Source organism: Manihot esculenta, chromosome 9, assembly GCF_001659605.2.
Source record: "Manihot esculenta cultivar AM560-2 chromosome 9, M.esculenta_v8, whole genome shotgun sequence".
Classification (NCBI taxonomy): Eukaryota; Viridiplantae; Streptophyta; class Magnoliopsida; order Malpighiales; family Euphorbiaceae; genus Manihot; species Manihot esculenta.
In genome coordinates this window covers 32967252-32980925 of record NC_035169.2, presented here as the reverse complement: position 1 = coordinate 32980925, position 13674 = coordinate 32967252, and the positions used below count along the sequence as shown (strand labels likewise).

Below are 13674 nucleotides of genomic sequence, written 5' to 3'. Positions count from 1 at the left end.
TATACAATTTCGCTCTTTAACTTTTATAAGTAAAAAAAAAAAAAATTCAATTTTTATTCTTCCATTTCATAATTTTTATTTATTTTATATTTTTATATATATTAAAAAATATAATTTTTTAATTATATCCATATTAAATATATTAAAATTTATCAAATATTAAAAGATATTTTAAAATTTTTTAAAAAATAAATAAAAATAAATAGAATTATAATAGTTAATTTATATATTATTATAATAAAAAATAGCTAATAATTTTAAGATAAAAAATAATAAATTATAAGAGAGAGAGTAATTTTTTATTAATTTATAATTCTTAATTCTTAAATTTTATAAAACATAATATTTAATAAAATATGTGTTCGCATAATAATTAAATAGCTATATTTTCGTAAAAATTAAATTTAAAAATTAATAATAAAAAATAGTGTCAAATGACATTTGAGATAAAAGTCAGTGGGCAATTATATATTTAACTTTTTTTTTTGTATTTATTTATTTTTAATGCGTTAGACCAATACGAATATGCGCCTTTAAAATAGTTCAAGGAGATCCAATCCGAATATATGAAAATCATTCTACTTATTCTAAAAGAAAAACATATTAGCAAGCTAATAAAGAGAGTATTTATTCTAAAAAACAAAACAACAATTTGATAAAAAAAAAAAAAAGCTTATATGAATAAAAAAAATATAAGTAAAACACAAGGGGCATCATAATTTTTAAACATTAAACTCATATATTATTATTTAAAATAAAAAAATTATAAAAATTTAAATAAAATCAACTTTTTTTTTCAATTTTTTTATTTAGAATGGAAGAATTCATTCTTTTAATTTATATAATTTTTATTTTAAAAAAATATAAAATCATATATGATTTAGTAAGAATTCGTCTGACTTTTTTATTAAAATTGGATCATATGATGAATTATCAAAAACAGATTTTATAGTTAATTATAAAAAATATTATATTTATACAGTTCTAATATGCTGCAAGTATTATTAAGATTAGGGTGAGCACTATTCGATTTAAATCGAAAAAATTGACCGAATCGAATTAATTTTAAATTTTAGTTTGATTTTTTATTCAATTCAGTTCGATTCGATTTTTAATTTTAAAAATTTCAGTTATTTTAGTTCGATTTTGATCAGAAAAAATAAAAGAAAATCAAACCAAACCGATTAGTGATAATAATATGTTATTTTTAATAATATAGAGAAATTAAATTATATTAAAATTAAAATATTTTAATTAAATTTTAAAAAATTAAAAATAAAGTGTAAAAAATAAAAAAATTATTAAAAATCGAAACTGATCAAACCAAACCGAATCGAACTGAATCAGATCGATTTGATTCTATTTGGTTTCTGACCAAAATTGATTCGATTCGATTTTCATAAATACTAAAATTTTAGTTTTCGATTTATTCGGTTCGGTTCGATTTAAAACCAAACCGACCGAATGCTGAGCCCTAATTAAGATAACAATAATTATGCCTTCTTAAAAAAACATTTCAAAGATATATTAAATTTTATTTCAAACCAAACATTACAGCAAGTGTAAAGGAATGAAAGACAACTTTCATACGGATCTTTTGAACCATAAACGATAAAAGTGATAAATTAAATTTTTTTACAAAGGTAAACTACTTATTAATGTTTGAGATTTTTTTATATTTTCTTTATGATGCTCATATTTGTATAATTTTTCTCCAAGTATTTCATTACATGCGAAAATAAATAGTATTGTCATATCAGATTATTCAAAAGAGAAATAAATGTTGCACAACTGCTTATTAACATTATGTCATACATAATAAGTATTATATGGAATAAAACAAATGTTTCTTCTTTTTTTTTTTAATAGTTATTGCATTGTTCTTTCTTTTTCTTATTTATGCTGTAACTTAATATCATATCCAATTAGATGTTGTTTTATTTAATCAAGACAGTAATTGAGAAAAAATAACTTTAATTTGATCAGAGTAATTAATCTTCATTTAATTTTTGCACCATACCCAATTACCCATATTCAGTTATTTGTTCAATAGTTGAATACAATAGCAGCAAATTGTAGCTTTTTTTTATTTTTTATTTTTTCAAGTGCTTGGAAAAATAAGAGAGCAACGAAGTCTAGAACTAATCTAGGATTAATTTTTTAAAATGGAATAATTTTCTTGCTCGGTTAATATGAACATAGAAACTGTTAAAAATTTCTCAATTGCAGAGTTAATAATCCTAAATTCTCTAATGCCGATTATTTAGAACGACTATTCAATTAAAAAATTGAATCATGAGTAATGTGAAGTTATATAAATTGAACGTAAATGCTACCGGGGAAAAAGGATTCCAACATGCATAATCACCCATTTTCTTTTATGGAAATTCTGTCAAGTATTTAACTTCAACACTACAACAACTAAATGGATGGTGTGGCAAAAGGAAAAGCTGGAAGTGTTCTAAGATAGCACCTGGGCTTTACACATTGCAGAAATTTTAACTGCTAGGAATATTTCAATAGTATGGAAAAGAGGAAATTTCTCGTTTAAAATGTTAATGGGCAGCTAAAGCTCAATGGACCTATTACTAGACCTAAGATGTAATAAACTCTAGTTTATTGGAATGTGTGGAATTCCGTGTGCTTTACTATAGTGTTTACTTATTTCCTGCACATGGACGCATTATAAATTCATCTCTGAAGATGGATCATAAGATTGTAATGGGAGGAACTACGGCTTCCCTCTAGGCATTGGCTTTCGTAGAGAAATATGCCGTTCTGAGATAACTGCAAAGCCTTATAGAAACATATGAAGGTAAACTAGTGCGATCATCATAGATTGTCAATGAATCCAAGTATGTATCCTGCAGGAAACTTCTCCCTTGTCTTAAGGTTGAACATAGACCATGCGAGAAGATGCCTATTTTGAATGTGGATCCGATAGGTCTCACGTGCTTTTCTCTACTAGTCTAATAGCTGGTGGTATATGGGAAAGCAATGCACGTATAATACAAGTTGCCAAAGTAAGCTACTCTGCTACGCGATGAGAAACTATAATTCCCATTTAAATACACGCAAAAATTGTGGCACACCAGTGAAGGCAGGAAACAGAAACAAAGAACATCAATACTTGTTTAACTTCCACAGCTCAGTATAGTTCAAGGATCAAATAGCTGAAACATGAAAAATATATCAGGTTTATATCCACACGTGAAAGAATGATTTCAAATATGAGAGATCTTAGCCTAGACTATATTCGGACCTGTAAAGTTCGCCCGTTTACAGTCACAAGTACATATGCTCCTAGACTCTTTCACCACACGCTGTGATCTTCGAGTGTGAAGTTTGATGTTCACCAATTTACCAGCCATCTGTTTATAGCACAATAAACATAAAATGAGACGCCACTTTGAACAGGAATTAAAGACAGACATGACTCAATATCAAATAGCTTTCCACTGAATTAAATAAGAAAGTTCCAACTTTAAAACTATGGCTGCAAGGGCTTCAAGATGCCACATTATGGGTGCTTCTCTCAGTATTTTCAAAACAAATAGAACGGGTGATGACTCATTCACAGTTCCACAGAAAACTAGGAGTTTCGGGAAAACAATTAATAGTCCTATGTTTTGACGAGAAAAAATAGTTCCCATGGAAAAGGGATATAGTCTCCACCACATCTATTTGTTCAAACACAGAGGATATACTAATAAGAAAAGCTTTTGCATTGAAGCAATGAAATTCACGAACCATAACAAAACAAAGAAATATTTGGTTAACATGCCAAGAGATAATCACATGCCAGCTAATTTCTAAAAAATGCTTATTCACACAAATAGACACCCACAAATACAACTATGATACAAGTAAAATTTTTGGCTACAAAGAGAGAGTTACCGACCATTCTCCAGACTAAGTCTTCTGGACCCAAGGGCTGAGCTGGACTAGAATACAGAAAATGCCTCGAGTACTGAAAGAAATGAGACCAACAAAATCATTTGCTTTAATTAACAAAATAAAACAATCAGTCAATTGATTTAATTAAAAAAATAAGTTTAAAAAATCTGGCATTTATATGAACAAAATAGAGTCACATACCTGACCAAGTTTCTGTCGCATTTCCCTTACTTGAGCAGCGCCAATACCTTTCAAAAATTTCAACAACCACCCTGGTTGCATGGCATCAGAAGATGAAACAAATAAAGCTATCTGCATTCAAGGATCAAGTGAGATTGAAGCATCAGTTATCACCAAGTAAAGGGTTTTTAAGGAGAACCATATTTGTCTGAAGAACAGGTAGTCACATGTTGATTCTATGGCTCAGTAAAATGCAGACTTAATTCCAACCTCAGATAGGCCATCCCACTACTATCAGTCTATGCCAACATCTATTAGACCAAAAAAGGAAAGCGTCCAAGATACATTGAATTTGATAAAAAGGAAACAACAATACAAGCTACAAAATGCATGTGCACCTTTCTATAATCAAGTATCCCTTCAAAAGGGAGCTCCAATTCATCACTAATTATTACAGGGATGCACCCACTGACAATAGCATCAAATAATCTGGCGGATGATGGAGTGTCACCAGCTGGATTTAAGCAAAAGATGGACCTGGTGACATGGGAAGCAACACTATTTTAATTAAAAGAAGCAATAAAACTAAATCGAGAAAAAAAAAGGGTAAAAATCCAATTTAGTTACTTGCGCATGCCAATCTGAGCTGCTGATTTCCCTCCATCCCCAGCTGTCCCCTCCTCTATAATGACTCCGTCAGCACCACTTAGTTCTGATACAAGTTTAGCACGTATCTTCCCACCCTAAAGAAGAATACAGCTAATTAAGCAACTACATCATGAAATAAAAACATGAAGCACGTGCAGCAAAGAAGAAATGTCACAGCAATCAGATTACCAAATACAAAGATCATGTGATCAAACTCCAACTTTATTAGTAAGGGAGGCCTAAATCAAGTCACTGAGTTGTTACATCAGATTCTCAAACAAGTTAGCAAGCCACAGTTCAAAGTCTTCATTAATCACGGAAGTAGCTAACCGATTATAATTAACATGATATCAGCCTACTAGGGTTAGAAAAGCTCATACAATGTCAAAATAAATCCTCAAGCAAAATCTATAATTCCAAATTCCAATTGTTCTTTTTTATCTTTTATCTCATTTTTCCCTGATTCTTCATTGACAGCATGGCATGAGAAAGTTTTGCACTATTTTCTGAACTGTGAACATGAACATCCAACATAAAATCCAGAATACCATTGCCATTTACCTGTCTTGTTCATTAGTCACTAAAAGAATCATAGCACAAACATAACGATAAACTCTTTCTCAATTCCACAACCAACAAAAACTGACATATATCTTATTCCACTAACTGCAGTTAACCTACTCATGTCACCCTATTGATTATCCAAAATGCAAACTGATCGGTTACCTAAAATCTTACTGCATTTGATTTCACAGACACAAAAATATAAATAAATAAACAAAATAAAAAATAAATAAATCTTACTGCATTTCTTTTAAGCCGCCCACGGAAAAAAAGTAGGGTGGTTCTCTTTGATTCACTTTTTGATAAACACCTGGCATCACACAAATCAACATTGGGGACATATGGAAGAATTAGATCTTTCTCCAGAAACACTTGCCCTGGTTTGTACCTGACATTTTAAATGATGATTAGAAGACATAATCTAACCAAGCAGTCAAATGTAGACTCAATTTCCAACTTTAGTCATATAGTCACCAGTTCCCTGTGGAGTCCATATCAGGTAGCAACCAAATTGCATTTTTCATATATCTACGAACAGACTTGAAAGACCAGGGATGATGAACGGGAAGAATGTGATCCCTCCCTCCAGATCGTTTCCATGCAGGCTGATCTGTCACCCACTTCAATGCTTCCTATAGCCACATAAACCAGTGCTTTATATTTTCAGAATGCTGAAGAAAGTCTAAAACTTCATGTCAGTTTAAAGATAAAAAGAAATCTCAACTTTACAAGCACAAATTGCTGGTTCTCAGTACTGCAAGCTGTGAAAATCATTTCAAATGTTCAATATAGCGTACCCATACAACCTTAGCTCCTAAATTAAACTTAAATCTCCAAATTAACAATTGTTGGGCGCTATTGAAGTCTAATTACAGCATGAAACTGATTCATATTTATGTTCGAAATAGGAAAAATGAAGCAGGATAAGTCCATAACAAAAATAAAATAAATAAATAAAACCGAGGAAGAATAACTAACAAGTAAACCTTGGAATTGCACTCACACCCTATAAAGAGCCTTGCATTGTTGCTTCTCAAGCAAGAAAAAGCTGATTGTAGTGAAGAAAGGGATGTAGAACAAGTCGGCTTCCTCCTGCCTATGAACTCTCACGACACTTTTCAAAAGCCTCTCTGATTCTGGAGCTATCAAATCTGCCCAAAGCCAATAATCAATGGAATGCTGCAGCCAAAACAAAATTAAAGATAAATTATCGGATCATAAACCACAAAGTTAATTACAAAGACAAATAAAAGAATAACAACACTATTTAAACCTGTTCAATTAATCGATGCACGGGGCTGCCATTAGAGGTGAGATTATCAGTCTCTCTATAAGTATTCCTAAACAGCCAAAGCAAATCATAGGTGAATTTCCTCGGCATCTCATACACATAAACCCTAATCGGAAACTCAAGAGGGTAGTACGGATTCCCAGACACTCTCTCACTCTCCTTCCTGTACATTTCCTTATCCAATTCAGTCACCTCCTCGTCGGTGACTTGGATAACCGTATCATCGCGAGTTGAAGATGATCTGGGAGCTTTTTCAGCGAGAAAGTGCTCGAGAGAAGCGAGAAAGGAGGTTTCGGGCTTGAAGGCGAGACTAGGGTTCAAGTAGGGGGACTGGATCCGGGTTTGGGAGGAAGAAAGGGAGAAGAGGAAGAAGAGGAGAGAGATGGCGAGGAAGGAGAGTGTGAGGAGGAGAATTGGGGATCTGGATCTTGACGATGGCGTTATGTGCAGCTTGCTTCGCATTTTTGTAATTGTTTATGGCTATGGAGATCGAAGTAAGAGTGCTGAAGAGATGTTTCGGTGTTTTTGGAGAAGAAGCTTATGGCTGTGGAGATCTAAAAAATAGTGCCAGTGGGAAGTGGGAACAGTGAAGAAATGAAGTGAAATTATCGAAGGAAAGAAGAAAAGAAGCAGAACGGAAAGGAAAATTTATAATCCCATCCCTGCATTTTACGTTTAATAATGAATTAGTTTCCTAATTTTTAAAAATTAAACAATTTAATCCTTTAATTTTAATTTTATCATCAAATATACACATAATTCCAACAGTGAGGTTAAGAAAAGCACCCGCCATTAATTATGAATGAGTATATTTATTTTCTGATAGTAAAAATTCAAAGGCGACAATGATGAATTTTCTTAAAGAAAATAAAAGAAATTTATTATTACTTTTTTCGGTTTTAATTTTTAAATATTCTAAAAAATTATTTATTCTTATTTTTTTATACTATAATAATATATAAATTTATTTTTATAATTCTATTTAATTTTATATTATTTTTAACATAATGTATATATTATTAGTAATGATTTTATTATTTTACTACAATTTAATATTTTTATTTTATATTAAAATATATATATAATTAATAAAAAATTATCATTTAATAAAAAATAATTATTTTTTTAATATATAAAAGAAATTAGAGTAGTTAAACATAAGAGAGGAATATAGTTTTTTATAAAGAAAATAAATATTACTATTACCCACTTTCATTTTAAGACGCCCAATTAACTTTCACATAGATAACATTTATTTTAAATTTTCATTTAAAAAAATTCCTAGATCAATTAAGAGAATTGAAAATATAAGATTTCCTCATATTTTTTCCTCTTTACTTGATATTTAAATAAAAATTAAAAATTTATTTTTCCTTTTATTTTCTTTATCTAATTAAAGGGTAATGAGTTATTAAATCATTTACGCTTTAAGCCGCCTCCTGTTTTTAAAAACCTATTCTTTTGCATGTCAAGAACTTATTCGAACGTATGATACGAATATATTTATTATTTAGTATACAAATAAGCTTGTCAAGAAGTATGTCTCTTTCCTTCAAAAAAAAAATATGCCTCTACGTTAAAAATTATAATAATGCTCAAAATATAATTGAAATCATAATAAATTAGAGGACATTATGATAATCACAACATTGCACAATTTATCTTGCACAAAAGCAAAATGATCTGCTAATGCAAATCAAATAAGAGACTTTTATATAATTCCTGTCAAGTTAAAGACTTTGGAGAACGGATTTAACATGGGCCTTGAAGAAGAAATTACAAGAATCAGATAGCCCTTTCATTTGATGACAGATGCCTGCAAATAACAGCCATCACTAGTACTACTGATATCACGTCATTCCAATATCGCAATGTTTATAAGAACCAAATAACTGAATGTTCGATAAATTTATGCGTGTAGAATGTCAAGCAATTGCATCAATCCAGGACATAAACTACTTACAGGAATTGACAAAAAAAGGTCAAGTGCTATGCAAAAGAAAAATCCGCCAGCTGCTATGAAGGTTTCAACCATTTTAAAGTCAAACTTACTTCATATGGAACACATAAATGGCCGTATGTCAATGGCCTCTTTCCTAAACATATGGAATCTTCTGAACCCAGCAGCTCAGAAGCTAATGAGATCATCCTTTGAAGGTTGCTGTTTCTTTGGGTCCTGTGCACCTTCAGATGTGCCTCCACTTTTCTTACCAAAGATCATTTCATCAAGATCATCCATCATGTCATCGTTGCTTCCCCCATGGATTCCACCCCTTGAACCTGCTGGCTTCCTTATTAAAGCATCTTCTCTTGCATAGACAGGTGAATCATCGGGCTCCACAGCAACGGGAATCATAGCAGGCTCTGGCTCAGAAGAAACAGCTGATGGCTTCCTCAAGTCTTCATACTTGGAGAGAACTTTCTGAATCTCGTCATTCACATTTAAGGCTTCAAAAAGCAGGGCTTCATTATCTCCTGCTGTCTCGATGATTCTCTGAACGGTAGATTGAGATCGACGACACTGCTGGATGAGTGTAGTTGTCAAATCATCCTGCAAATGGAGAGAATCCATCACTTAAGACTTCACAACATTAGATACTTGTTGCTCAGGTTTTTAAAATTTTTTTGTAAACATGAAGTAAAGGTTTGTTTAACATTGCTAATAAGGCTGCTGTCAAAAAAAAAAATCTTAAATATATTAATTAGAAAGTATTAAAAATTGATCAAGAATTAAATTTGATATACTTTAGCCATAAAAAGATTTTATTCCAAACTAGTTTTCAAATTTTCAACACATCTAAAATGGTGTTTTTATTTTAAAAAAAAGGAAAAGAAAAAAAATTTGACCCTAAATTCAATGGCAAACAGGGCTTAGTTGATGCTTATTTTTGCCATTCCTGATACTTGCATAATCAATCAGCTCTAAAGTAAGACATGCTTACCAAGCAATAGCAGTGTCACTTTATTTCACCACCACAGATTGATGCAATTGCAACTTAATATAGCACTATAGTCAAAATCAAATAAGCAAATGTCTTCTAAACCAAAATATAGAGGATTCCCTTCTCAAAACAATGAAGAATGGAGACAGAAAGATATGTGCATACATAGAGCACAGTAGAAGTATGTGCATGTTCAGATTTTGAATTCTCAATGACATAGATTATTTATAAAAATATTATCAATTTTTGATAACGTTCGCAGATGCTACAAACAGTCGATCTAATCCTTTTCATAAATATTGTTCAAAGCAAGGCTATGTCTGAAAAGTAACTGTAAAATGTTGGTGGTAGAATAAATTGAGTGAATCGGACTGATGGCATCAACAAGAGGATAATTCAGGATGCAGGGAGATAATAGGAGTTAAAAGCATGAGGCAGAAAAATGATGAGCTCATAAGCAGCATACTTCCCTCACCCCAACCCCCTCCCCCCTTCACCTTCTCCTCTAAATGTTCTTTATCTCTCATCTCATTTGTCCTAATCTCAGGGGTTGAAGACTTCTCAGGGCTTCCTAATTTAAATATCATAATGCATTTTTGCTCTTCTACATGAACTTTCAAGAAGCAGGTCACTTGCTTTATTCACAGTAAGCATTTGATAAGGCATGGTTCTGGTTCAAACATGACAGCTGCACATTTGCAAAATTGTAGCAAGGCTTTTTGAATTGTATCTATAGGCAAGCCTCCAATGCATAGAAGTGCAGCCAATATATTTTTATCCTCATTGACAAATTTGGAGAAACAATAAATCTTTCTGTTTATTCCAAACCAATATAGACAAAAATTAGGAAGTTGTAAAAGGCATCAAAGGGAAAGGAGAAAAACAAATGTTATGCTGAATGCTAAAGGTGCAGAAATCCAACAAAATTAGTGAGGCAAGTAAAAAAAGAGATGGGTATGCCATCAACATAGCACAAGATGTAGCTTAGAAAATCGCTTTCCTATAACCATCCAACCAAACTTCCACCCCAGCTGGTTGAAGCTTCATAAACATTTAAGCACAATATTCAATATATATAGCATAGACCAACACCAGAGCTCCAAGCCATGTGGCAATAAAGCAAAAGATAGTTGACAGAATACTTTCCTGTGACACGAACCACTAATTCTAAAGGTCTTCCTTTTTATTCAAAACAAGAGTAAGAATTTCATCTATTGTAGCAGTCAGACAAAAAGAAAACTACACTGGAAAGAAACTATTGTTTGAAATCCCCAAAACCATACCAATTGATCTCACAGCAATAGTTATTCCTTAAGAAATCCTGATCGCTTTATCTCTTCCCCTGATGCTCCAATCACCATTATGTATCAACAATGCCTAAAACTAAATGCACTGCTTATGAAATCCTGATCACTTTAAGGTAATAAATCTTTAAAAAATCAATCCAAAGACTAAAAGAAAGTTAAATCACCTTATTTAATCATTTTAAATTTCTCTAATAAGCCCTAAACAATCATATAAGCAAAGAATCTATCATGAACAAAACTGAGTTGCAACAATGTATGAATTGGCCATGAACCAATTGAGAAAACCGATTGCACCAATGATCTTCCAATTCCTGAATAAGAACTGAGGTCTAAATACAGTACAAGCAAACACTGGAAGTGATTTAGTCAATTAAGATCTTCAAATTTTCCTGGCCAATTTCACCAAGTGAAACTGTGAAAGAATAGAAGATAGAAAAACACAGCTTCATAAAATGTTTTAAGCATCTCACATCACAAGAGACGAGTATATCCAAGTAGACTAAATATTTTAAAACTAATCCAGGCTAGGATATCAAAAGCAAAACAAGTAGGAAAAGACAACTTGCAAGATAAAAGTACCTTCAAAACATCCTGTTGAGGGGAGGAGGACAACACGGTTGAGAGAAGTTCAATACTATTTCTTGCCACATCAAATGCTTCTTTTGTTTGTTCAGCTGTAAAGGTTACCACAGGAATATCAGGCTGAATCTGGTGTGCAAGAGTAGCATCCACTTCTGGTGCTGAAACTGAACGAGGAGGGGTAAAGATGGGTGCCAAACTCTCATTGTCACGACCAGGAAACCGGATACCCCTCGATCTTAGGCTCTTTAACAGAAAAGGAACAAAGCCAGAGTAAGGGAGAAAATAGGAGAGTTCAAGAAGTCACAACTCTGTGTTAACCAAGAGTATCCAAATTTAACATCAAATTCTAAAACAAGACTGCACTCCACAGACACACACACACACACACACACACACACACACTTCATGTCTCCCTTTTGTTCAATATTCTAGTATTAATATTCATAGGGTGTTCAACAAAATGCACAGGTTAGGCTCTCACCTAGAAGAAGGGCCAAAATAACAAATATTGTGCAACATCCGGAATGGTATTATATAAGTTAAATGGGTTAATGGTTAACCTCATTTTCAATACTAAACCAAACATCATAAAAGAAATTATTCTTTTAGGGGTTAACTATTACTCCATGAAAAGATGCACACAACAATTAACCTTATTTTGTTAACCCCATACCAAGCCTATCCTAAGTTGATATTTAGACAACCATTTGAACTATAATCAAGGTTACTTTTCATTTTAAACAAGCCTAAAAATAAATAAGAAACTGAAACAAAATTTTCCTTACTTTTATTCTGATTTTCGGGCAGCCAAACTAGAGAGTGGAAATATTAAATAGCAAGCAGAATACGTACCTTGTATGTCTCTTCATAAACAGGTAAATAGCGCAGCTCACTAGTTGATTCTCCCCATGCTTCAATCATCATCAAAGCCTTATTCCGATTATTAACAACTGTTTGAGGATCATCAATCAGTTTCACCATTTCATCAAGGACCCTCTCAGCTGCAACCTCTGAGAAAGCTTTCTCACAATTCTTAACGCATGTTTCCAGTAACACCAAGGCCAAGTACTGAATCCTAGCATTCTTCAGCATGATCCGCTTCTTTATTCCACGGATTAATTCAACACTGCTGACCTTTTCATGATTAATCATGTCACAGAGTTCAAGATTCAAGGCCCAATCAGGGTCCTCAAGAGTCTCTGCTGTGGCTTCCTCAACAAGTTTATCAGCCTGATTTGGACCTTGGAACAGCTCCTTCATTTTGAAGCTCATTGAGCTCATCCCCGCAGTCATTTTTCGACCCACCTCAGCACCTCCAATCTTGAGGCGCTCACCAAATGCACTTACTTTATCCATCAAATTGTCACTCATTCTCACAGTCTCTTCAAAACCCTAATGGAAAATCTGCTTATTTTGTCCTAAAAACGCAAGGCCAAAAATATATCAGAACAGAATAACCAAGATTTCTACATATAGATGTTAAACATTGAAAAAAGAAAATAAGAAATCCAACAAACTACACCAAAATGACAATCTGTTTGGTTGCTTCTCCAAAAGGAATTAGCTCCGAGTCAACTTACCTAACCAATGAAATCCCATAATTTAAAAAACCAAACTACCAAATTTTTACTTAAAAAAGAAAAACAATTTAATTTTAGCAAATCCCATCTTTCCTCGGAACCAAAAACCATAACTGAGAAACCAGAAATCAAACAATTCCCCAAAAAATAAGAATTTACAGAGAAAAAGGAACTGATTTCCAATCCCCAAAATTATATAAATAAAAAAAAATAACGTTCTTCTTGGCGACCAATATCTGACTAACTCTTTCGTCAGTACTTCTAAGTCTTCGATATTATATATATCAAAAAAAAAAAAAAAAAGAGGGGAAGAAAAAACTATTAAGCACTACAATTTATTACCTTTTTTTTTTACCAAAAAAAATTCGTCTTTTGTCCAGAACAGCAAATCATCAGATCGAGCAAACAGAACAGCGCTATAACTAATAAAAAAAAAAAAATCTGTTCAATTTTTTTCTTCTAATAAAAACAGAAAATTGAGAAGAATTAAGAAGAAAGTAAGTTACCTTTCAATGAAAGAGAGATAGAAGCTTGTTGTTGCCGAGTTGAGTGGGCAAAGTCTTGATCCTCCTTGGAGTTTCAGTCTCCTCTCTCTCAAATATTTTCGCTAAAGAATTATTTATAAAATAAAATATAATTTGTTTTGGAGTATATATTTCTAATTCCGCGTTTAGTTTCGTGGA

General features: G+C 32.2%; 2 protein-coding genes across 5 annotated transcripts; both read right to left on the bottom strand.

Moving 5' to 3' along the window:
• Positions 1-3110: 3110 nt before the first annotated feature.
• Positions 3111-7214, bottom strand: LOC110623089 (probable arabinosyltransferase ARAD1). Of its 3 annotated transcripts, XM_021767960.2 has the most exons (10): positions 6563-7213; positions 6295-6468; positions 5764-5921; positions 5530-5677; positions 4705-4820; positions 4476-4614; positions 4099-4209; positions 3902-3970; positions 3263-3371; positions 3111-3173 (listed from the first exon to the last, which is right to left on the bottom strand). In XM_021767960.2, the coding sequence occupies exons 1-10, from the start codon at positions 7040-7042 to the stop codon at positions 3166-3168; spliced, it is 1512 nt and encodes a 503-aa protein (XP_021623652.1). In that variant the 5' UTR covers positions 7043-7213; the 3' UTR covers positions 3111-3165. The 3 variants fall into 3 exon arrangements, 2 of the variants coding, with proteins under 2 accessions (XP_021623652.1, XP_021623650.1); XM_021767958.2 differs by having other exon boundaries at positions 3111-3371; XR_006352079.1 differs by lacking the exon at positions 3111-3173 and having other exon boundaries at positions 3280-3371; positions 4305-4614; positions 6563-7214.
• Positions 7215-8454: 1240 nt separating this feature from the next.
• On the bottom strand, positions 8455-13655 carry LOC110622211 (TOM1-like protein 1). 2 transcript variants are annotated; one of them, XM_043959571.1, is made up of 5 exons: positions 13498-13655; positions 13335-13413; positions 12264-12831; positions 11409-11654; positions 8455-9131 (listed from the first exon to the last, which is right to left on the bottom strand). In XM_043959571.1, exons 3-5 carry the CDS (start codon positions 12780-12782, stop codon positions 8709-8711), a joined length of 1188 nt encoding a protein of 395 aa, XP_043815506.1. In that variant the 5' UTR covers positions 12783-12831; positions 13335-13413; positions 13498-13655; the 3' UTR covers positions 8455-8708. The 2 variants fall into 2 exon arrangements, with proteins under 2 accessions (XP_043815506.1, XP_021622334.1); XM_021766642.2 differs by lacking the exon at positions 13335-13413 and having other exon boundaries at positions 12264-12829; positions 13498-13652.
• Between the last annotated feature and the right edge of the window lie 19 nt (positions 13656-13674).